Source organism: Canis aureus, chromosome Y, assembly GCF_053574225.1.
Source record: "Canis aureus isolate CA01 chromosome Y, VMU_Caureus_v.1.0, whole genome shotgun sequence".
NCBI classification, from domain to species: Eukaryota; Metazoa; Chordata; class Mammalia; order Carnivora; family Canidae; genus Canis; species Canis aureus.
In genome coordinates this window covers 1,033,857-1,058,762 of record NC_135650.1, presented here as the reverse complement: position 1 = coordinate 1,058,762, position 24,906 = coordinate 1,033,857, and the positions used below count along the sequence as shown (strand labels likewise).

General features: G+C 41.1%; 1 protein-coding gene across 5 annotated transcripts in view; it reads right to left on the bottom strand.

The window, feature by feature from the left end:
- The window catches only part of LOC144309386 (cullin-4B-like), a 107,375-nt gene that overhangs the window by 36,459 nt on the left and 46,010 nt on the right, over nucleotides 1-24,906 (bottom strand). For all 5 annotated transcript variants that reach the window (XM_077890460.1, XM_077890458.1, XM_077890461.1 and 2 more), the window contains one exon: nucleotides 107-192. In XM_077890460.1, the coding sequence (XP_077746586.1) occupies nucleotides 107-192 (86 nt within the window). The remainder of the gene's footprint in view (nucleotides 1-106; nucleotides 193-24,906) is intronic.

Sequence of the window (24,906 nt, the reverse complement as noted above, 5' to 3'; positions counted from 1 at the left end):
AAAACATAAAAATAAAAAAATAAAAAATTAAAAACAACTTGATAAATTAATGATAAATTACTCACTAAAGATATAACCTGCATTCAAAATGAAATTAATTAAATACCTGTTTTAACTGAATCATGATATCTTTGGAAAGCTCCATGTCTTTAAACATTCCTTGAAGTTTATTAGTGAAAGCAGTTCCACATTCTGTAAAATATTTTAAAACAATTATAGGTGACATTGAGGAATACCATAGATCGGGAACTCTGAGAGCCCAGCTCCCTGAAATAAACACTGAGAAACCTTACAGAAGTATCAGAATTATCCCTTACCAAAATCCTGAGAGATGTTCGAAGGTTCTCATAAACCAACTGATTAACCAGTGTAAAGGCAACATAAATTAAGTATGCAGTATTTTACCTTACTATATTCTATCCAATTTCCTGCACAAAAAAAAAAAATCTTGTGCATCACTGTTTATGGTTTCAATATGAATATCTGGTTCCCAAGAAACTGTATTTGTCTGGACTCGATTCAGGCCTCCCAGAGTAACTAATCCAGGACTCTATCAGTATGGAATATTATACAAAGTTCCCCAGAACATTCAAAGATAAATAAATAAGCTCTTCCAGCCTAAACTCAAGTAATGGTTTGGGGGAAAAAAAATAAATAAAAAGGCATGCCAAAGGACTGGGAACAGTAGTCATTTCCAGGAATAAAAAGTTTGAGATAGGGGGGAGGAGCAAGATGGCGGAGGAGTAGGGTCGCCAAATCACCTGTCTCCACCAAATTACCTAGAAAACCTTCCAATCATCCTGAAAATCTATGAATTCGGCCTGAGAATTAAAGAGAGACCACCTGGAATGCAACAGTGAGAAGAGTTCGCGCTTCTATCAAGGTAGGAAGACGGGGAAAAAGAAATAAAGAAACAAAGGCCTCCAAGGGGGAGGGGCCCCGCGAGGAGCCGGGCTGAGGCCGGGGCGAGTGTCCCCAGGACAGGAGAGCCCCGTCCCGGAGACGCAGGAGCTGCACCGACCTTCCCGGGAGGAAAGGGGCTCGCAGGGAGGTGGAGCAGGACCCAGGAGGGCGGGGATGCCCTCGGGCTCCCGGGGACACTAACAGAGCAACTGCGCGCCCAGGAGAGTGCGCCGAGCTCCCTAAGGGCTGCAGCGCGCACAGCGGGACCCGGAGCAGCTCGGGGGGCTCGGGGGCGGCTCCGCGGAGGGGGCTGCGCGGCCCCGGGAGCAGCTCGGAGGGGCTCGGGCAGAGGAAGAGGCTCCGTGCGGAGGGGGCTGCGCGGTTCCAGGAGCAGCTCGGAGGGGCTCGGGCAGCGGCTCCGCGGAGGGGGCTGCGCGGCCCCGGGAGCAGCTCGGAGGGGCTCGGGCAGAGGAAGAGGCTCCGTGCGGAGGGGGCTGCGCGGTTCCAGGAGCAGCTCGGAGGGGCTCGGGCGGCAGCTCCGCGGAGGGGGTTGCGTGGCCCGGGAGCGCGAATCCAACAGCGCAGGCGCCGGAGCACAGGGCGCCAACACAGCCCAGGATCCCGCCTCCCCGGGACAGGCAGAGGCCGGGAGGGCCCAGGACAGCAAGGATGCTCCTGCCCCGAGCTGAGCAGATCAGCGGCCCCGCCCCGGAGCCTCCAGGCCCTGCAGACGGAGTTCCTGCCGGAGCTGAATCCAGGTTTCCAGAGCTGCCCCGCCACTGGGGCTGTTCCTCCTGCGGCCTCACGGGGTAAACAACCCCCACTGAGCCCTGCACCAGGCAGGGGCACAGCAGCTCCCCCAACTGCTAACACCTGAAAATCAGCACAGCAGGCCCCTCCCCCGGAACACCAGCTAGACTGACAACTACCAGGAGAAGCCAAGGGACTTAAAGTACACAGAATCAGAAGATACTCCCCGGTGGTTCTTCTTCCTTTTTTTTTTGTTTTTTTTTTTTGTTTGTTTGTTTTGCTTTTTGATTTGTTTCCTTCCCCCACCCCTTTTTTCTCCTTTCTTTTTCTTTCTCTTTTTTTTTTTCCGTTTTCTTTCTTCGCTTTTTTTTTCTCTTTCTCTTTTCTTTCCTTCTTTCTCTCCTCTCTTTTTCTCCTTTTCCCAATACAACTTGCTTTTGGCCACTCTGCACTGAGCAAAATGACTAGAAGGAAAACCTCACCTCAAAAGAAAGAATCAGAAACAGTCCTCTCTCCCACAGAGTTACAAAATCTGGATTACAATTCAATGTCAGAAAGCCAATTCAGAAGCACTATTATACAGCTACTGGTGGCTCTAGAAAAAAGTATAAAGGACTCAAGAGACTTCATGACTGCAGAATTTAGAGCTAATCAGGCCGAAATTAAAAATCAATTGAATGAGATGCAATCCAAACTAGAAGTCCTGACGACAAGGGTTAACGAGGTGGAAGAACGAGTGAGTGACATAGAAGACAAGTTGACGGCAAAGAGGGAAACTGAGGAAAAAAGAGACAAACAATTAAAAGACCATGAGGATAGATTAAGGGAAATAAACGACAGCCTGAGAAAGAAAAACCTACGTTTAATTGGGGTTCCCGAGGGCGCCGAAAGGGACAGAGGGCCAGAATATGTATTTGAACAAATTCTAGCTGAAAACTTTCCTAAACTGGGAAGGGAAACAGGCATTAAGATCCAGGAAATAGAGAGATCCCCCCCTAAAATCAATAAAAACCGTTCAACACCTCACATTTAATAGTGAAGCTTGCAAATTCCAAAGATAAAGAGAAGATCCTTAAAGCAGCAAGAGACAAGAAATCCCTGACTTTTATGGGGAGGAGTATTAGGGTAACAGCAGACCTCTCCACAGAGACCTGGCAGGCCAGAAAGGGCTGGCAGGATATATTCAGGGTCCTAAATGAGAAGAACATGCAACCAAGAATACTTTATCCAGCAAGGCTCTCATTCAAAATAGAAGGAGAGATAAAGAGCTTCCAAGACAGGCAGCAACTAAAAGAATATGTGACCTCCACACCAGCTCTGCAAGAAATTTTAAGGGGGACTCTTAAAATTCCCCTTTAAGAAGTTCAGTGGAACAGTCCACAAAAACAAGGACTGAATAGATATCATGATGACACTAAACTCATATCTCTCAATGGTAACTCTGAATGTGAACGGACTTAATGACCCCATCAAAAGGCGCACGGTTTCAGACTGGATAAAAAAGCAGGACCCATCTATTTGCTGTCTACAAGAGACTCATTTTAGACAGAAGGACACCTACAGCCTGAAAATAAAAGGTTGGAGAACCATTTACCATTCGAATGGTCCTCAAAAGAAAGCAGGGGTAGCCATCCTTATATCAGATAAATTAAAATTTACCCCAAAGACTGTAGTGAGAGATGAAGAGGGACACTATATCATACTTAAAGGATCTATTCAACAAGAGGACTTAACAATCCTCAATATATATGCCCCGAATGTGGGAGCTGCCAAATATATCAATCAATTATTAACCAAAGTGAAGAAATACTTAGATAATAATACACTTATACTTGGTGACTTCAATCTAGCGCTTTCTATACTCGATAGGTCTTCTAAGCACAACATCTCCAAAGAAACGAGAGCTTTAAATGATACACTGGACCAGATGGATTTCACAGATATCTACAGAACTTTACATCCGAACTCAACTGAATACACATTCTTCTCAAGTGCACATGGAACTTTCTCCAGAATAGACCACATATTGGGTCACAAATCGGGTCTAAACCGATACCAAAAGATTGGGATTGTCCCCTGCATATTCTCAGACCATAATGCCTTGAAATTAGAACTAAATCACAACAAGAAGTTTGGAAGGACCTCAAACACGTGGAGGTTAAGGACCATCCTGCTAAAACATAAAAGGGTCAACCAGGAAATTAAGGAAGAATTAAAAAGATTCATGGAAACTAATGAGAATGAAGATACAACCGTTCAAAATCTTTGGGATGCAGCAAAAGCAGTCCTAAGGGGGAAATACATCGCAATACAAGCATCCATTCAAAAACTGGAAAGAACTCAAATACAAAAGCTAACCTTACACATAAAGGAGCTAGAGAAAAAACAGCAAATAGATCCTACACCCAAGAGAAGAAGGGAGTTAATAAAGATTCGAGCAGAACTCAATGAAATTGAGACCAGAAGAACTGTGGAACAGATCAACAAAACCAGGAGTTGGTTCTTTGAAAGAATTAATAAGATAGATAAACCATTAGCCAGCCTTATTAAAAAGAAGAGAGAGAAGACTCAAATTAATAAAATCATGAATGAGAAAGGAGAGATCACTACCAACACCAAGGAAATACAAACGATTTTAAAAACATATTATGAACAGCTATACGCCAATAAATTGGGCAATCTAGAAGAAATGGACGCATTCCTGGAAAGCCACAAACTACCAAAACTGGAACAGGAAGAAATAGAAAACCTGAACAGGCCAATAACCAGGGAGGAAATTGAAGCAGTCATCAAAAACCTCCCAAGGCACAAAAGTCCCGGGCCAGATGGCTTCCCAGGGGAATTTTATCAAACATTTAAAGAAGAAACCATACCTATTCTCCTAAAGCTGTTTGGAAAGATAGAAAGAGATGGAGTACTTCCAAATTCGTTCTATGAGGACAGCATCACCTTAATTCCAAAACCAGACAAAGACCCCGCCGAAAAGGAGAATTACAGACCAATATCCCTGATGAACATGGATGCAAAAATTCTCAACAAGATACTGGCCGATAGGATCCAACAATACATTAAGAAAATTATTCACCATGACCAAGTAGGATTTATCCCTGGGACACAAGGCTGGTTCAACACCCATAAAACAATCAATGTGATTCATCATATCAGCAAGAGAAAAACCAAGAACCATATGATCCTCTCATTAGATGCAGAGAAAGCATTTGACAAAATACAGCATCCATTCCTGATCAAAACTCTTCAGAGTGTAGGGATAGAGGGAACATTCCTCGACATCTTAAAAGCCATCTATGAAAATCCCACAGCAAATATCATTCTCAATGGGGAAGCACTGGGAGCCTTTCCCCTAAGATCAGGAACAAGACAGGGATGTCCACTCTCACCACTGCTGTTCATCATAGTACTGGAAGTCCTAGCCTCAGCAATCAGACAACAAAAAGACATTAAAGGCATTCAAATTGGCAAAGAAGAAGTCAAACTCTCCCTCTTCACCGATGACATGATACTCTACATAGAAAACCCAAAAGTCTCCACCCCAAGATTGCTAGAACTCATACAGCAATTCGGTGGCGTGGCAGGATACAAAATCAATGCCCAGAAATCAGTGGGATTTCTATACACTAACAATGAGAATGAAGAAAGAGAAATTAAGGAGTCAATCCCATTTACAATTGCAACCAAAAGCATAAGATACCTAGGAATAAACCTAACCAAAGATGTAAAGGATCTATACCCTCAAAACTATAGAACACTTCTGAAAGAAATTGAGGAAGACACAAAGAGATAGAAAAATATTCCATGCTCATGGATTGGCAGAATTAATATTGTGAAAATGTCAATGTTACCCAGGGCAATATACACGTTTAATGCAATCCCTATCAAAATACCATGGACTTTCTTCAGAGAGTTAGAACAAATTATTTTAAGATTTGTGTGGAATCAGAAAAGACCCCGAATAGCCAGGGGAATTTTAAAAAAGAAAACCATAATTGGGGGCATCACAATGCCAGATTTCAGGTTGTACTACAAAGCTGTGGTCATCAAGACAGTGTGGTACTGGCACAAAAACACACACATAGATCAGTGGAACAGAATAGAGAATCCAGAAGTGGACCCTGAACTTTATGGGCAACTAATATTCGATAAAGGAGGAAAGACTATCCATTGGAAGAAAGACAGTCTCTTCAATAAATGGTGCTGGGAAAATTGGACATCCACATGCAGAAGAATGAAACTAGACCACTCTCTTTCACCATACACAAAGATAAACTCAAAATGGATGAAAGATCTAAATGTGAGACAAGATTCCATCAAAATCGTAGAGAAGAACACAGGCAACACCCTTTTTGAACTCGGCCACAGTAACTTCTTGCAAGATACATCCACGAAGGCAAAAGAAACAAAAGCAAAAATGAACTATTGGGACTTCATCAAGATAAGAAGCTTTTGCACAGCAAAGGATACAGTCAACAAAACTCAAAGACAACCTACAGAATGGGAGAAGATATTTGCAAATGACATATCAGATAAAGGGCTAGTTTCCAAGATCTATAAAGAACTTATCAAACTCAACACCAAAGAAACAAACAATCCAATCATGAAATGGGCAAAAGACATGAACAGAAATCTCACAGAGGAAGACATAGACATGGCCAACATGCACATGAGAAAATGCTCTGCATCACTTGCCATCAGGGAAATACAAATCAAACCACAATGAGATACCACCTCACACCAGTGAGAATGGGGAAAATTAACAAGGCAGGAAACAACAAATGTTGGAGAGGATGCGGAGAAAAGGAAAACCTCTTACACTGTTGGTGGGAATGTGAACTGGTGCAGCCACTCTGGAAAACTGTGTGGAGGTTCCTCAAACAGTTAAAAATATACCTGCCCTACGACCCAGCAATTGCACTGTTGGGGATTTACCCCAAAGATACAAATGCAATGAAACGCTGGGACACCTGCACCCCGATGTTTCTAGCAGCAATGGCCACGATAGCCAAACTGTGGAAGGAGCCTCAGTGTCCAACGAAAGATGAGTGGATAAAGAAGATGTGGTTTATGTATACAATGGAATATTACTCAGCTATTAGAAATGACAAATACCCACCATTGCTTCAACGTGGATGGAACTAGAGGGTATTATGCTGAGTGAAGTAAGCCAGTCGGAGAAGGACAAACATTATATGTTCTCATTCATTTGGGGAATATAAATAATAGTGAAAAGGAATATAAGGGAAGGGGGAAGAAATGTGTGGGAAATATCAGAAAGGGAGACAGAACGTAAAGACTGCTAACTCTGGGAAACGAACTAGGGGTGGTAGAAGGGGAGGAGGGCGGGGGGTGGGAGTGAATGGGTGACGGGCACTGGGGGTTATTCTGTATGTTAGTAAATTGAACACCAATAAAAAATAAATTAAAAAAAAAAGTTTGAGATAGAGGCAAGATGGCAGAGGAGTAGGGGTCCTCAACTCACCTGGCCCAACCAACTTACCTAGATAACTTTCCAATCATCCTGAACACCTATGAATTCGACATGAAATTTAAAGAGAGAATAGCCTGAATGCTACAAAGAGAAGGGTTTTCGCTTCTAGCAAGGTAGAAGGTGGAAAATAATAAAAGAAAAAATGATCAAGGGCGGGGCGGGATGTGTGAAGAGCCAGGCTAAAGCCAGGCAACAAAAGCCTCCAAGACAGGAAAGCCCAGCCTTGGAGAAGCAGGAAGTTTAAAATTCCACCCCTGATTCCTTCCAGAAGGAAAAGTGCTTAGCACGGAAATTGGGCAGAATGGCAAGAGGACCAGTGAAGCCTCCAGCTTTCTGAGTCACAATGAGAGAAGGGGCTCCATGATGCTTCATTCTGGGAAAGTGCACCATAAACTGTGGACAAATCTCGGTAATGGGCTGGAGTGTTTGGCCAGCGGGGCATTTGGGAGAAGCCAGTGGATTAGGAGGGCAGCTCCAGACGGAGGTGTCTGTGCCCTGCTGCGTTCGGGAGCCCTGCCACTGGGACCGCCATCCCAGCAGCACAGGGCCCCGGATCCCAAAGCACCACGATCCTGCACTCCCCTGGGACAGGCGAAAGCGGGGAGGGCACAGGACAGTGAGGACTCTCCTGAAACCTGGCCCCTGCAGGCTGTGAGATCATTGCACCCACACCATCCCAGGAAGAATCCCATGAAGACTGGGAGACTGCGGCAGTTAGTGCAGGGAGCTGACTCCAGAGCTGGAATTCTGGCCACCTCCATTGTTGTTTTCCTCATGCCTGGGGGGAAAGCACAGCCAGGGAACAGAGGTCTCACAGGGTAAACAGCTCCCACTGAGCCCTGCACCTGGCAGGGGGTGGGGCAGCTCCTCCAGGTGCACACACCTGAGAATCAGCACAGCAGGCATCTCCCCCAGATGACCAGCTGGAAGAAGAGATGGGAAGAGCAAGTTCTTGACCAAGAACTTGATTTCAATTTCTGGTCTCTGAACTCGAAATAATAATCTATGGTGAACGTAGGTTGTGGTTGATATTCTTGACTCAATACAATCATACAGCCACTCTGCACTGGAAAAATGACTACAAAGAATAATTCACCACGGGAGAATCTGCCACAGAGTTACAGAGTTTGGATTACAATTCGAAGTCAGAAAGCCAATTCAGATGCACAATTATAAACTACTTGTAGTTCTTGAAAAAAACATAAAGGATTCAAGAGACTCCATGACTGCAGAACTTGGATCTAATCAGCAAAATTAAAAATCAATGAAATGAGATGCAATCCAAACTGGAGGTCCAAACGACGAGGGTTAATGAGGTGGAAAAAAGAGTGAGAGACATAGAACACAAGCTGGTGGCAAGGAAGGAAGCTGAGGAAAAAAGAGAAAAACAAGTGAAAGACCATGAGGAAAGTGTAAGGAAAATAAATGACAGCCTCATTAGGAAAAATATACATATAATTGGGGTTCTAGAGAGCACCAACAGGGACAGAGGGCCAGAAAGCATATCTGAATAAATCATAGCTGAGAACTTCCCTAATTTGGGAGAGAAACAGGCATTCAGATCCAGGAGAGAGGGGGTTCCCCCCAAAATCAATAAAAAACTTTCAACACCCTGACATTTAATAGTGAAACTTGCAAATTCCAAAGATAGAGAGAAAATCCTTAAATCAGCAATAGACAAGAGAATTCTAAGTTATATGGCAATAAATATTAGATTCACAGCATACCACTCCAAAGAGACTTGGAAGGAAAGGAAAGGGCTGGCAAGATATACACAGGGTACTAAATGAGAAGACCATGCAACCAAGAATATGTTATCCAGCAAGGCTCTCATTCAGAATAGAAGGAGAGAGAAAGAATTCTAAGATAGGCAAAAACTGAAAGATTATGTGACCACTGAACCAGCTCTGCAAGAAATATTAAGGGGAACCCTGTAAAAGAAAGAGAAAGCCCAAAGAAATAATCCACAAAAACAGGAATGGAATAGGTATTATGATGAAACTAAATTCTTATCTTTCAGTAGTTGCTCTTAAGGTGAATGGGCTAAATGATCCCATCAAAGGATGCAGGGTTTCAGAATGGAAAAAAGCAAGAAGACCCATCTATTTGCAGTCTACAAGAGACTCATTTGAGACCTAAGGACACTTCCAGCCTGAAAATGAAAGGTTGGAGAACCATGCAACATTCAAATGATCCTCAGAAGAAAGCTGGGGTAGCAATCCTTATATCAAATAAATTAAAGTTTATCCCAAAGCCTGTAGTAAGAGATGAAGAGGGACACCGTTTCATATTTAAAGAGTCTATCCAAAGGAAGACCTAACAGTCATGAAGAGTTATGCCCCTACTGTGGGAGCTAACAAGTACATTAATCAAGTAATAACCAAAAACTACATACTTAGATAATAATACACTAAATAGTAAGAGATATCAACATGGCACTTTCTGCAAATGACAGATATTCTAAGAACATCATCATCAAAGAAACAAGGGCTTTAAGGGCTTTAAAATATATGCTGGACCAGATAGATTTCACAGATATATACAGAACTTACCATCCAAATGCAAATGAATACACATTCTTCTCAAGTGCACATGAAACTTTCTCCAGAACAGACCACACACTGGGTCACAAATCAGGTCTCAACCAATACCAAAAGACTGGGGTTGTCCCCTACATATTTGCAGAGCACAATGCTCTGAAACTAGAACTCAGTCACAAGAAGAACTCTGGAAGAAACTCAAGTATGTGGAAGTTAACGAGCATCCTACGAAAAGATGAAAGGGTCAACCAGGAAATTAGAGAAGAATTACAAAGATTCATGGAAACTAATGAAAATGAAGATAAAATTGTTCAAAATCTTTGGGATACAGCAAAAGTAATCCTAAGAGGGAAATATGTTGCAATATAAGCATCCTTCAAAAAATTGGAAAAACCCAAATACACAAGCTGCCTTCCCACCTAAAGGAACTGGAGAAAGAATAGCAAATAAAACCTACACCAAGCAGAAGAAGAGAGATAATAAAGATTTGAGCAGGACTCAATGAAACAGAGGCCAGAAAAACTGTAGAACAGATAGGCGAAACCAGGAGTTGGTTCTTTGAAAGAATTAATAAGACAGATAAACCATTAGCCACCCTTATTAAAAATAAAACAAAAGACAATTAATAAAATCATGAATGAGAAAGGAGAGATCACTACCAACACCAGGGAAACACAAATGATTTAAAAAACACAGTATGAGCAGCTATACACCAATAAATTAGGCAATCTAGAAGAAATGGATGCATTTCTGGAAAACCTAAACGACCAAAACTGGAACAAGAGGAAATAGAAAACTTGAACACGCCGATAACCAGCGAGTAAATTGAAGGAGTATCAAAAACCTCCCAAAACACAAAAGTCCAGGCAGGGCCAGATGGATTCCCAGGGGAATTCTATCAAACGTTTAAAGAAGAAATGATACCTGTGCTACTAGAGCCGTACAGTATGATAGAAAGGGACGGAATAGTTCCAAGCTCGTTTTATGAGGCCAGGAGCACCTTAAATCCAAAGCCAAAGACACCACAAAAAAAGAGAACTATACCAATATCCCAGATGAACATGATGCAAAAACTCTCAACAAGATACTAGCCAATAGGACTCAACAGAACATTAAGAAGATTATTCACCATGCCCAAGTGGGATTAATCCCTGGGATACAAGGCCGGTTCAACACCCATAAAACAATAAAAAATATCAATCTATAGATCATATCAACAAGAGAAAAAACAAGAATAATATGATCCTCTCAACAGATGCAGAGAAAAAAGCATTTGACAAAATACAGTACCCATTTCGGGAACAAAACGCTTCAGAGTATAGGGATAGAAGTAACATTCCGCAGCATCTTAAAAGTCATCTATGAAAAGCGCACAGCAAATATCATTCTCAATGGGGAAACACTGAGAGCCTTTCCCCTAGTATCAGGAACAAGACAGGGATGTCCACTCTCACCACTGCTATCCAACACAGTATTAGAAATCCTGGCCTCAGCAATCAGGCAACAAAAAGACATTAAAGGCATTCGAATTGGCAAAGAAGAAGTCAAACTCTCCCTCCTCCCAGATGACATGATACTACTGTACATAGAAAACCCAAAAGACTCCACCCCAAGATTGCTAGAACTCATACAGCAATTTGGCAATATGGCAGGATACAAAATCAATCCCCAGAAGTCAGTGGCATTTCTATACACTAACAATGAGACTGAAAGAAGAGAAATTAAGGAGTCAATCCAATTGACAATTGCACCCAAAACCGTAAGATACCTAGGAATGAACCTAACCAAAGTGGTAAAGGATCGATACCCTAAAAGCTATAGAGCACTTCTGAAAGAAATTGAGGAAGACACAAAAAGATGGAAACACATTCCATGCTCATGGATTGGCAGAATTAATCTTGTGAAAATGTCAATGTATTACCCAGGGCAATTTACACGTTTAATGCAATCCCTATCAAAATACCATGGACTCTATTCAGAGAGTTAGAACAAATTATTTGAAGATTTGTGTGGAATCAGAAAAGACCCCAAATACCCAGGGGAATTTTAAAAAAGAAAACCATAGATGGGGCCATCACAATGCCAGATTTCAGGTTGTACTACAAAGCTGTGGTCATCAAGACAGTGTGGTACTGGCACAAAAACAGACACATAGGTCAATGGAACAGAATAGAGAATCCAGAAGTGGATCCTCAACTTTATGGTCAACTGATATTCGATAAAGGAGGATAGATTATCCACTGGAAGAAAGACAGTGTCTTCAATAAATGGTGCTGGGAAAATTGGACATCCACATGCAGAAGAATGAAACTAGACCACTCTCTTTCACCACACACAAAGATCAACTCAAAATGGATGAAAGATCTAAATGTGAGACAAGATTCCATCAAAATCGTAGAGGAGAACACAGGCAACACCCTTTTTGAATTCGGCCACAGTAACTTCTTACAAGATACACCTATGAAGGCAAAAGAAACAAAAGCAGAAATGAACTATTGGGACTTCATCAAGATAAGAAGCTTTGGCACAGCAAAGGATACAGCAACAAAACGAAAAGACAGCTGACAGAATGGGAGAAGATATTTGCAAATGACGTATCAGATAAAGGGCTAGTTTCCAAGATCTATAAAGAACTTACTAAACTCAACACCATAGAAATAAACAACCCAATCATGAAATGGGCAAAAGACATGAACAGAAACCCCACAGAGAAAGACACAGACATGGCCAACACACACATGAGAAAACGCTCTGCATCACTTGCCATCAGGGAAATACAAATCAAAACCACCATGAGATACCACCTCACACCAGTGAGAATGGGGCAAATTAACAAGGCAGGAAACCACAAATGTCGGAGAGGATGTGGAGAAAAGGGAACCCTCTTACACTGTTGGTGGGAATGTGCAATGGTGCAGCCACTCTGGAAAACTGTGTGGAGGTTCCTCAAAGAGTTAAAAACAGACCTGCCCTTAAACCCAGCAATTGCACTTTTGGGGATTTACCCCAAAGATACAGATGCAATGACATGCCGGGACACCTGCACCCCGATGTTTCTAGCAACAATGTCCACAATAGCCAAACTGTGGAAGGAGTCTCGTTGTCCACTGAAAGATGAATGGATAAAGAAGATGTGGTTTATGTATACAATGGAATATTACTCAGCCATTAGAAATGACAAATACACAGCATTTGCTTCAACGTGGACGGAACTGGAGGGTATTATGCTGAGTGCAATGAGTCAATCAGAGAAGGACAAACATTATATGTTCTCATTCATTTGGGGAATATAAATAATAGTGAAAGGGAATGGAAGGGAATGGGAGAAGAATTGGGTAGGAAATATCACAAAGGGAGACAGAACATAGGACTCCTAACTCTGAGAAATGAACTAGGGGTGGTGGAAGGGGAGGAGGGCGGGGGTGGGGGTGACTTGTGGGAGGCACTGACAAGGGCACTTGATGGGATGAGCAATGGGTGTTATTCTGTATGTTGGCAAATTGAACACCAATAAAAAATAAATTTATTATTTAAAAAAAAAAGAAAATGCTCTACATCACCTGCCATCAGGGAAATACATACAAAACCACAAGGAGGTACCACCTCACACCAGTGAGAATGGGAAAAAGTAACAACACAGGAAACCACAAATGTAGAGGAGGATGTGGAGAAAGGGGAACCCTCCTGCACTGTTGGTGGGAATGTGAACTGATGCCACCACTCTGGAAAACTGTGTGGAGGTTTCTCAAAGAGTTAAAAATAGATCTGCCCTATGACCCAGCAAGTGCACTGCTGAGGTTTTACCCCAAAGATACAGATCCAGTGAAACACCAGGACACCTGTACCCTGATGTTTATAGCAGCAATGGCCACAATAGCCAAATGTGGAAGGAGTCCTGGTGTCCATCAAAAGATGAATGGATAAAGAAGATGTGGTTTATGTATACAATGGAATATTACTCAGTCATCAGAAACAACAAATACCCACCATTTGCTTCGACGTGGATGGCTCTGGAGGGTACTATGCTGAGTGAAAATAAGTCAATCGGAGAAGGACAAACATTATATGGTTTCATTCATTTGGGGAATATAAAAAATAGTGAAAGAGAATAAAGGGGAAAGGAGAAAAAATGAGTGGGAAATATCAGAAAGGGAGACAGAACCTGGGAGGCTCCTAACTCTGGGAAAGGAACAAGGGGTGGTGGAAAGGGAGGTGGGCGGGGTGTGGGGGTTCCTGTGTGATGCGCGGTTAGTGGGGCACTTGATGAGATGAGCACTGGGTATTATGCTATATGTTGGCAAATTGAACTCCGATAAAAAAAACAAGAATACATAACTCAGAAACGGGCCCTCAACTCTCGGGTCAACTAATATTTGACAAAGCAGAAAGGAATTTCCCCTGGAAAAAGGACAGTCCCTTCAATAAATGGTGCTTGGAAAATAGGACAGCCATGTGCAGAAGAATGAAACTAGACCATTCTCTTATACCATACACAAAGATTAACTCAAGGTGGATGAAAGATCTAAAAGGAGACCGCAATCCATCAAAATCCTATAGGAGAACACAGGAAACACCCTTTCTGAACTTGCCCACAGCAAGTTCTTGCAAGATACCTCTATGAAGGCAAGGGAAACAAAAGCTAAATGAACTATTGGAACTTCATCAGGATAAAAAGCTTTTGCTCAGGAAAAGAACAATAAACTAAACTAAAAGACAACCTACAGAATGGGAGAAGATATTTGCAAATGACCTATCAGATAAAGGGCTGGTATCCAAGCCCTTATTAAACTCAGCAGCAAAGAAACAAATAATTCAATCATGAAATGGGCGAAAGACATGAACGAAATTTCACCAAGGCAGACATAGACATGGCCAGCAAGCACATGAGGAAATGCTCTGCATCGCTTGCCATCAGGGAAATACAAATCAAAACCACAACGCAGTACCACCTCACACCAGTGGGAATGGGGAAAATTAACAAGGCAGGAAACCACAAATGTTGGAGAAGATGTGGAGAAAGGAGAGCCCTCCTGCACTGTTGGTGGGAATGTGAGGTGATACAGCCACTCTGGAAAACTGTGTGGAGGTTCCTCGATGAGTGAAAAATAGAACTACCTCAGCAGCCATGGTGGCTCAGTGGTTTAGCACTGCCTTCACTTCAGGGTGTGATCCTGGAGTCCTGGGAACAAGTCCCAGGTCGGGCTTCCTGCATGGAGGCAGCTTCTCCGTCTACTTGTGTCTCTGCTTCTCTGTTTCTTTCATGAATAAATAAATAAAATAAAAAAAAGAACAAAAAACGAATAGAACTACCCTCTGACCCAGCAATTGCACTACTGGGTATCCCAAAGATACAGATGCAGTGAAACAGCCGGACACCTGCACCCCAATGTTTGTAGCAGCAATGTCCACAATAGCCAAACTGTGGAAAGAGCCTCAGTGTCCATCGAGGACAAGAATGGATAAAGAAGATGTGCTCTATGTATATAATGGAATATTCCTCAGCCATTAGAAACAACAAATAACCACCATTTGCTTCAACGTGGATGGAAATGGAGGGTGTTATGCTGAGTGCTTAATAATCTGAGAAGGACAAACATTGTATGGTCTCATTCTTACTGGGAACATAAAAAAACTGAAAGAGATTAAAGGGGAAAGGAGAGAAAATAAGTGGGAAGTATCAGTGAGGGTGACAGAACATGAGAGACTCCTAACTCTGGGAAAGAACAAGGGGTGGTGGAAGAGGAGGTGGGCAGGGGGATGGTGACTGGGTGACGGGCACTGATGGGGGCACTTGATGGGATGAACACTGGTTATTTTATTAGATGTTGGCAAATCGAACTCCAATAAAAATATACAAAAATAATAATAAATAAAACAAGCCATCCCTGCAAGAAATATTAAAGTTGCCTCTTGGAGGGCAAAGCAGAAACAAAATGTTACATAAAACAAGGAAACACCAGAAAAAAGATCTCCAGAACGGAGAAAACAAGCTATACAATGAGAATATACATTTTATATCAATAATGAATTTGAATGTAAGTAAACTAAATGCTTCTATCAAAATACACAGAGTGTTAAAATGATTAAAAAAAAACAAGATCCAACTGTAAACTGTCAATAAGAGACTTGTTTTAGAGCTAAAGACAGCTGCAGATTGAATGTTGGGGGCGGGGGTAAAAATATTTTTCATGCAAATGAAAGTCCAAAGAAAGCTGCAGTAGCCTTACTTCCCCTAGACAAACTAGACTTTATTTGTATGTTTTAAAGATTGATTGATTGATTTTTACCAACAGTGTGTGAGCAAGCAGAAGCAGGGGAAGTGGAAAGCAGAAGGAGAAGCTCTCCACAGAGCAGGGAGCACATGTGCGACTTCTAGGACCTGGAAATCACCACCTTAGCCAAAGGCAGATGTTTAATTCCCTGAGCCACTAACGGTTCCCCCAAACTAGACTTTAAACCAAAGACTGTATTAACAGATGAGGAAGGGCACTATACCAAAATAAAGAGGTCTATCCAACAAAAAGATCTAAAGATTGTAATCATTTATGTCTTCAATGTGGCATGTTAATACATAAAAACATGTTAATATATAATACAATAAATGATTACCATAAAGGTACTCATTAATAATAATACAATAGTAGTAAGGGACTTAAATACCCGACTTACAGCAATGTGGAAACAGCATAAGTTCACCTTGACTAATGGATAAAGATGATGTGAGATATATATATTAAATGGACTGTTAGTCATCAAAAATAATGAAATCTTACCTGTTGCAATGATAGAGAATATAGGGCTAGTCAAAACATGTCAGAGAAAAACAAATGACACGTAACTTCACCAAATGTGGGATTGAAGAAACGAAACAGGAGGGCCTGGAATGCTGTGAATCCTCTTCTAAGTAGGAAGATTGCAGCAATACAGGCCTAGCTTAAGAAGTAAGCAAAACAGGGATGCCTAGGTGGCTCACCTAGATGCACCCAGCAATTGCACTACTGGGGATTTACCCCAAAGATAGAGATGCAGTGAAAAACCAAGAAACCTGCACCCCAATGTTCATAGCAGCAATGCATTGAGCATCTGCCTTCGGCTCAGGGCATGATCCTGGAGTCCCAGGATCGAGTCCTGCATCGTGCTCCCTGCATGGATCCTGCTTCTCCCTCTGCCTATGACTCTGATTCTCTCTCTCTCTCTCTCTCTCTCTCTGTGTGTGTGTGTGTGTCTCGTGAATAAAGAAGTAAAATAAAAATAAATATATCCAAAAAAGAAGCAAGCAAAACATAAACCTTCAACCCAACAGGAAGAGAAATAGAAGAAAAAAGATAGTAAGAGGGAGGAAATAAGATCAGAGATGAAATAAATTGAATATTGATTAACAAGGTAACAGAAAAGATCAATGAGTTGGTTCTTTAAAAAATACCAACTGAGGGAAGAAGTAAAATAGCAGAGCAATAGGGGGACCCTAAGATTGCCTTATCCTTTGAACTCAGCTAGATAAGTAGCAAATCATTCCAAACGCAATCTGAATGCTGAGAAAACAAACTGCACAACTGGCGGGGGTGGGGGGGGAAGGCCATACTATGAAAAATTAGGACATACAGAGATGAGATTCCAAAGAGAAAAGAATCACAGGAGCTACAGCAGAGAGCCTTGCTCTCAGAGAGAGGATAGAGAAAGAAACAGAAAAAAACAGGGGATACAGATTGCCCCAGAGAAACACTTCCACAAAACCAGGGGAAAATTAGAGCAGATGATTATCGACAGATTTTACAGGCAGGGGAGCAAAAAAGCTGAAGGTTTAGAAGACCACAGCATGTTCCATCGCATATTTCACATCTTCTTAATCCATCTGTTCATGGGCAGCTTAGCTCTTTCCACTGTTTGGCTATTGTGGACACTGGGGTACATTTGCCTTCACAAATCACTATTTCTTGTATCCTTTGGAATAAATACCTAATAGTGCAATTGCTGAATACTTCTATTTGTAACGTTTTGAGAAACCTCTATAATGTCTTCCACAATGGTGCACCACTTTGCATTCCCACCAACAGATTCTCCTTTCTCTGCATCCTCACCAACATCCATTGTTTGTTGACTTGTTTATTTTAACCATTCTGACTGGTGTGAGGTGGGATCTCATTGCGGTTTTGATTCGTATTTCCTTGATGGCATGTGATGTGGAGCATCTTCTCATTTGTCTGTTAGCTATCTGGATGTCTTCTCTGGAGACATGTCTTCATGTCTGTTCACATCTTCTGCCCATTTCCTAACTGGATTTTGTATTTTGGGGGTATTGATTTTGAGGAGTTATTTATAAACTCTGGATACTAGCCCTTATTCTGTTATTTCTGGATATCTTCTCCATTCTGTAAGTTGCCTTTTAGTTTTGCTGATCATTTCTTTTCCTGTCCAAAAGCTTTTTATCCTGATGAAGTGCCAATAGTTCATTTTTGCTTTTGTTTCTCTTGCCTCTGGAGACCGTTCTAGCAGGAAGTTGCTGTGGGGGAGGTCAAAGCGGTTGCTGATCGTGTTTTCTTCTACGATGCTGATGGATGCCGGTCTCACATTTAGGTCTTTCCACCCTTTTTGAATTTCTATTTGTGTATTATATAAAAAGGGGTCCAGCTTCCTTCTTATACGTGTGACTGTCCAATTTCCCCAACATCATTTGTTGAACAGCAGTCTTTTTCCCCATTGGATTTTCTCTCCTGCTTTTTTGAAGATTACTTAAGCACAGATTTGAGGTCCATTTCTAAGTACTCTATTTTATGATCTATGTGTCTGTTTTTATGCCAGTAGCATACTGTCTTGATGATCACAACTTTAACACACAGTTTGAAGTCTGGGATTGTGATGTCTCCTGCTTTGTTTTTCCTTTTTCAATGTTCCTTTGGCAATTCACAGGGTACTTTCTGGTTCCATACAAATTTTAGGAGTGTTTGTTCTGGGTTTGTGAAAAATGCTGGTGAGGTTCTAATAGAGTTTGCCTTCCATGTGTACATGGCTACAGCCAGTCACTTAGACACATGTTAACAATATCTGTTCTTCCAATCCACGAGGAAGGAATGTGCTTCCATTTTTTCATGTCTTTCTCAATTGCTTTCATTAGTGTTTTATACTTTTCAGAATCCTGATCTTGACCCTCTTTGGCTAGGTATATTCCTAGGCAGAGCATATGGTTTCTGATGCAACTGGAAATGGGATCAACTCCTTGAATTCATTTTATTGTTGTTGTGCAGACTTCTGTAGTTGAGTTTGTATCCAGCACCTGTGCTGAATTCCTTTCTCAATTCTAGCAATGTTTTTGGTGAAGTCTTTTGGGTTTTCTATATAGCATCATGTTATCTGAAAACAGTGAAAGTCTGACTTCTTTGCCAATGTGAGTGCTTGCCTTTTATTTCCCTTTGCTGTCTGATTGGGTTTTTAAATATATTTTTTATTGGAGTTCGATTTTCCAACATCTAGTATAACACCCAGTGCGTATCCCATCAAGTGCCCCCATCAGTGCCTATCACCCAGTCACCCCATGTCCTTCCCCACTTCCCCTTCCACTACCCCTTGTCCTTTCCCAGAGTTAGAGGAGTCTCTCGTGTTCTGTCACCCTCACTGATATTTCCTATTCATTTTCTCTCCTTTCCCCTTTAATCTCTTTCACTATTTTCTATATTCCCTGTATGAATGAGACCATACAATGTTTGTCCTTCTCCGACTGGCTTATTCACTCAGCAAAATACCATCCAGTTCCACCCACGTTTTGAAGCAAATGGGTATTTGTTGTTTCTAATGGCTGGGGAATATTCCATTGTATACATAGACCACATCTTCTTTATCCATTCATCTTTTGATTGACAACGAGGCTCCTTCCACAGTTTGGCTATTGTGGACATTGCTGCTATAAACATTGGGGTGCAGGTTTTTCACTGCATCTGGGGTAAATCCCCAGCAGTGCAATTGTTGGGTCATAGGGCAGGTCTGTCTTTAACTCTTTGAGGAACCTCCACACAGTTTTCCAGAGTGACTGTACCAGTTCACATTTCCACCAGCAGTGCAGGAGAGATCCCCTTTCTCCACATCCTCTCCAACACTTGTGGTTTCCTGTCTTGTTAATTTTCGCCATTCTCACTGGTGTGAGGTGGTATCTCATTGTGGTTTTGATTTGTATTTCCCTGATGGCAGGTGATGTGGAGCATTTTCTCATGTGCTTGTTGGCCATGTGTAGGTTTTCTATGAAGAAATAAATGTTCATGTCTTCTACTCTTTTCATGACTGGATTGTTTGTTTTCTTCGCCATTTAAGTTTAGATCTTAAATACTAGCCCTTTATCTGATACGTTATTTGCAAATATCTTCTCCCTTTCTGTAGGTTGTCCTTTAGTTTTGTGCGTTGTTTCTTTGGCTGTGCAGAAGCTTTTTATCTGATGAAGTCTCAATAATTCATTTTTGCTTTTGTTTCTCTTGCCTTCATGGATGTATCTTGCAAGAAGTTGCTGTGGTCGAGTTCAAAAAGGGTTTTGCCTGTGTTCTCCTCTAGGATTCTGATGGAATCTTGTCTCACATTTAGATCTTTCATCCATTTTGGGTTGATCTTTGTGTATGGTGTAAGAGAGTGGTCTAGTTTCATTCTTCTGCACATGGCTGTCCAATTTTCCCAGCACCATTTATTGAAGAGACTGTCCTCTTTCCAGTGGATATTCTTTCCAGCTTTGTCAAATATTAGTTGACCATGGAGTTGAGGGGCCTTTTCTGGGTTCTCCATTCAATTCCCCTGATATGTGTTGTTGTCTGATTGTTGAGGCTAAGAACTTCCCTTACTATGTTAAACAACACTGCAGAGAGTGGGCATCCCTGTGATGTGTCTGTCCTTTTCCTTAGCACAAAAGGTCTGTTTTCCCCACTAAGGATGATATTACTTGTGGGTCTTTCATATATGGCCTTTATGATGTTGAGGTATGTTCCCTCTATCCCTACATTGTTGAAGGCTTTTATCAAGAAAGGATGTTGTTTTACCAAATGTTTATTCTGTATCAGTTGAGAGGATCATAAGGTTCTTGTCCTTTCTTTTATTAATGTGCTGTACCGTGTTGATTGATTTGCAGATGCTGAACCATGCTGGTAGCCCACGAATAAATCCCACTTGGTCATGGTAAGTAATACTTTTAACGTAACCATTTCATCTGATTAGTTACTATCTTGTGAGAATTTCTGCATCATTAGGGACGATATTCTAGTCTGTAATTCTCTGGTAATGGCGTTTTTATGTACCATAAACTTTGAGCCAGTGCCCTGTCCTAAGAGTAAATGGAGGTCCACACTGTGCCAGATCCATAAATTTGGAGTTATAAAACTCAGGCCCACACTTGAGATAAAACACAAGAAGAAAATTCTGCCTGACAGGTATATAGTATGGCACAGAGTGAAGGCAAGAATCTGATGGAAATCTGGGACACAAGAGGGAAGAATGTTTGCTTTATGAGGAGTGGCAGGTAACATCTGCTCCAGGGATGAGAGAGTGGGGTGACACCATTTCCCTTACCCATCAATAGTGATCTACTCTCTTGAGCAACACAGCACCCCAGTGGAGGATGGATCCACTTACAAGCCCCACCACCCTGTGCTCTGCAGTTTCATTTTTCCTCAGATTGTCTGCATGAGATCCAACAAGGCAAGACCCTCAAACAGAAGATGAGAAAAAAAAAACCCTTACAAGGACCAAGACTACTGATCACAGACTGCTCCAAGGCTTCAACTCTATTGGAAATAAGATCTAGCTTCTTTTAACAACCAGACAAAAAAATGCCACACAAGGGATAAGGTCCAAACACTCCCTACTGTAGGTGAAGAGAAGTTCTGCAAAGTACTGACCCGAAGGTAGGGGGAGCCAATACACAACAGCATGGTGCACATTATGAAACATTTCCTAAAGCACGAAGTCTAAGACAGTATAAGACTCTTCTTAACATAGTACTATTAATTATTAATGAATTATTACTACTATTAAGTTAATATATCACTATTACTTTCAGTACTAATAATGTAACAGACTTTCTCACACACACACACACACACACACACACACACAGAGTGACCTAGACAAAATGGCAAGAGGGAGGATTTCACACCAAAGGAAAGAACAGTAAGACTCCACAGTCAGGGATCTAATCAAAACATGTGTGAGTACAGAGGAAGACATAGACAATGCACTGCATCACTTGCCATCAGGGAAATACAAATCAAATAGAATACAAATACAAAATGCTCTGCATCACTTGCCATCAGGGAAATATAAATCAAAACCACAATGAGATACCACCTCATACCAGTGAGAATGGGGAAAATTAACAAGGTAGGGAACCACAAGTGTTGGAGAGGATGCGGAGAAAAGGGAATCCTCTTACACTGTTGGTGGAAATATGAACTGGTGCAGCCACTCTGGAAAACTGTGTGGAAAAAAAAAAAAAAAAAAAAAAAAGAAAACTGTGTGGAGGTTCCTCAAAGAGTTAAAAATAGAATGGCCCTAGGACCCAGCAATTGCACTGTTGGGGATTTACCCCAAAGATTCAGATGCAATGAAACGCCGAGACACCTGCTCCCCGATGTTTATACCAGCAATGTCCACAATAGCCAAACTGTGGAAGGAGCCTCGTTGTCCATCGAAAGATGAATGGATAAAGAAGATGTGGTTTATGTATAGAATGGAATATTACTCAGCCATTAAAAACAACAAATACCCACCATTTGTTTCAATGTGGATGGAACTGGAGGGTATTATGCTGAGTGAAGTAAGTCAATCGGAGAAGGACAAACACTGCATGTTCTCATTCATTTGGTGAATATAAATAATAGTGAAAAGGAATATAAGGGAAGGGAGAAGAAATGTGTAGGAAATATCAAAAAGGGAGACAGAACATAAAGACTCCTAACTCTGGGGAATGAACTACCGCTGGTGGAAGGGGAGGAGGGCGGGCGTGGGGGTGAATGGGTGACAGGCACTGAGGGGGGCACTTGACGGGATGAGCACTGGGTGTTATTCTGTATGTTGGTAAATTGAACACCAATAAAAAATTAATTTATTAAAAAAAACATGTGTGAGTAACATGCCTGAGCAAGAATTTAAAACAATCATAAGGATACTAGCTGGGCTTGAGAAAAGCATGGAAGACACTAGAGTGTCCCTTACTAGAGAGATAAAAAAATGAAAAAAAAAAGGTTTAACCTTAAAATGATACCACCAAGATCCAATTCATACAGGAGTCCCAGAAGAAAAAGAGTGGAAAAGGGGCAGTATATTAATTTCATCGGGCAACCTCAGTGGCTCAGCAGTTTGGTGCCGCCTTCAGCCCAGGGTGTGATCCTGGAGACCCGGGATGAAGTCCCACATCGGGCTCATGGAGCCTGCTTCTCCCCCTTTCCTCTTCACCCCCTCTTCTCCTCTCCCCCTCTCCCTCTCATGATTAAATAAATAAAATCTTTAAAAACTATATTAATTTCATCAATGTACAGCTGAGAACTGCCCTAACCTGGGTAATGAAACAGACATCCAAATCCAGGAAGCACAGAAAATCCCATCAAATTCAACAAACGATGTACAACATCAACACTTTTTATAGTAAACTTTGCAAAATACAGAGATAATCCAGAAGCAAAAGGGAAAAGAAACCCCTAACCTATAAAGCAAGACACTGGAAAAATCAGGTTTGTGGTAGATCTCTCCACAGAAATATTACAGACCAGAAGAAAGTGGCAAATACACACAACATACTAAAGGTGGAAAATACGCAAGTTTTCCCACAACACTGTCATTCAGAATAAAAGTAGAGATAAAGAGTTTCCCAGAAACAAACAAACAAAAAAAAACGAAAGGAGTTCATAACCACTAAACCAGCCCTGCAAGAAAAATCACAGGGGAATCCCTGAGTGGAGAAAAAAAAAAAACAAAAGAAGAAAGAATATCATTAGAAACACCAAATCCTCAGGTAACAAAAGGGCACTAAATTCGTATCTATCAATAATCATTCAGAATCTAAGTAGGCTAAATATTTCAATCAAAAGACATAAGATGTCACAATGGATTAAAAAAGAAAAAAAAGACCCATCTATATGGCGCCTACATAGAGTCATTTTAGATCCAAAGACACCTGCAGATTAAAAGGAAGGAATTTATTTATTAATAAATAAATAAATAAATAAATAAATAAATAAATTTATTATGCTAATGGATTTCCAAAGGAAGCTGAAGTAGTCATCTTTTCCGTCAGGCAAACTGGATTTTAAAAAAAACTGACAGATGAAGAATGGTAGTACATCTTAATTATCCATGAAAAGGATCTAACAATTGCAAATATTTTTGTGTTCAACATGGGAACAGCCACATAAAGAAATCGGTTCATCACAAACGTAAACTTAATGACTGATAATAATACAATAATAATAATACAGTGACGGACTTTATATCCCACTCAGAATGGACAGATCATCAAAGCAGGAGATCAACTACGTCTGAAAGCTTTGAATTACACATTGGACTAGATGTATTCAACAGACATATTCAGAGCATTCCTAAAGCAAGAGAATACACATTCTTCTCAGGTGCACATGGAATATTTTCAAGAATAGATCACATACTGGATCACAAATTGCCCCCGGTCAAGTACAAAAGTTTGAAATCATACCATATATTTTCAGCCACAATGCTATGAAACTTGGAGTCAACTAACCAGAAGAAAAAAATTGGAAAGATGACAAATACAAGGAGGGTAATGAACATCCTCCTAAATAATGAATGGGTTAACTCGATATTAAAGAAAAAATTGAAAAATACATAGAAACAAAAGAAAATAAGAATATGAAAGTCCAAAACATCTGCAATGCAGCAAAGGCAGTACTAAGAGGGAAGCAGATAGCAATACAGGCCTGTCTTAAGAAAGAAGAAAACTCTCAAATGCACAATCTCACCTTGCACCTAAAGGATTTAGAAAAAGAACAGAAAGTAAAGCTTAAATCCAGCAGAAGGGAAATAGTAAATATTAGAGCAGAAATAAATGATACAGAAACAAGAGAAAAGGTAGAAAGGACAACAAAGTCAGAGCTGGTTCCTTAAAACAAGAAATGAAATTGATAAACTTCTAGCTAAACTTAACGAAAGAAAAGAGAAAGGACCTAAGTAAGTAAAATCATGAACGAAAGAGAGATCACAACCAACACTGAAAGG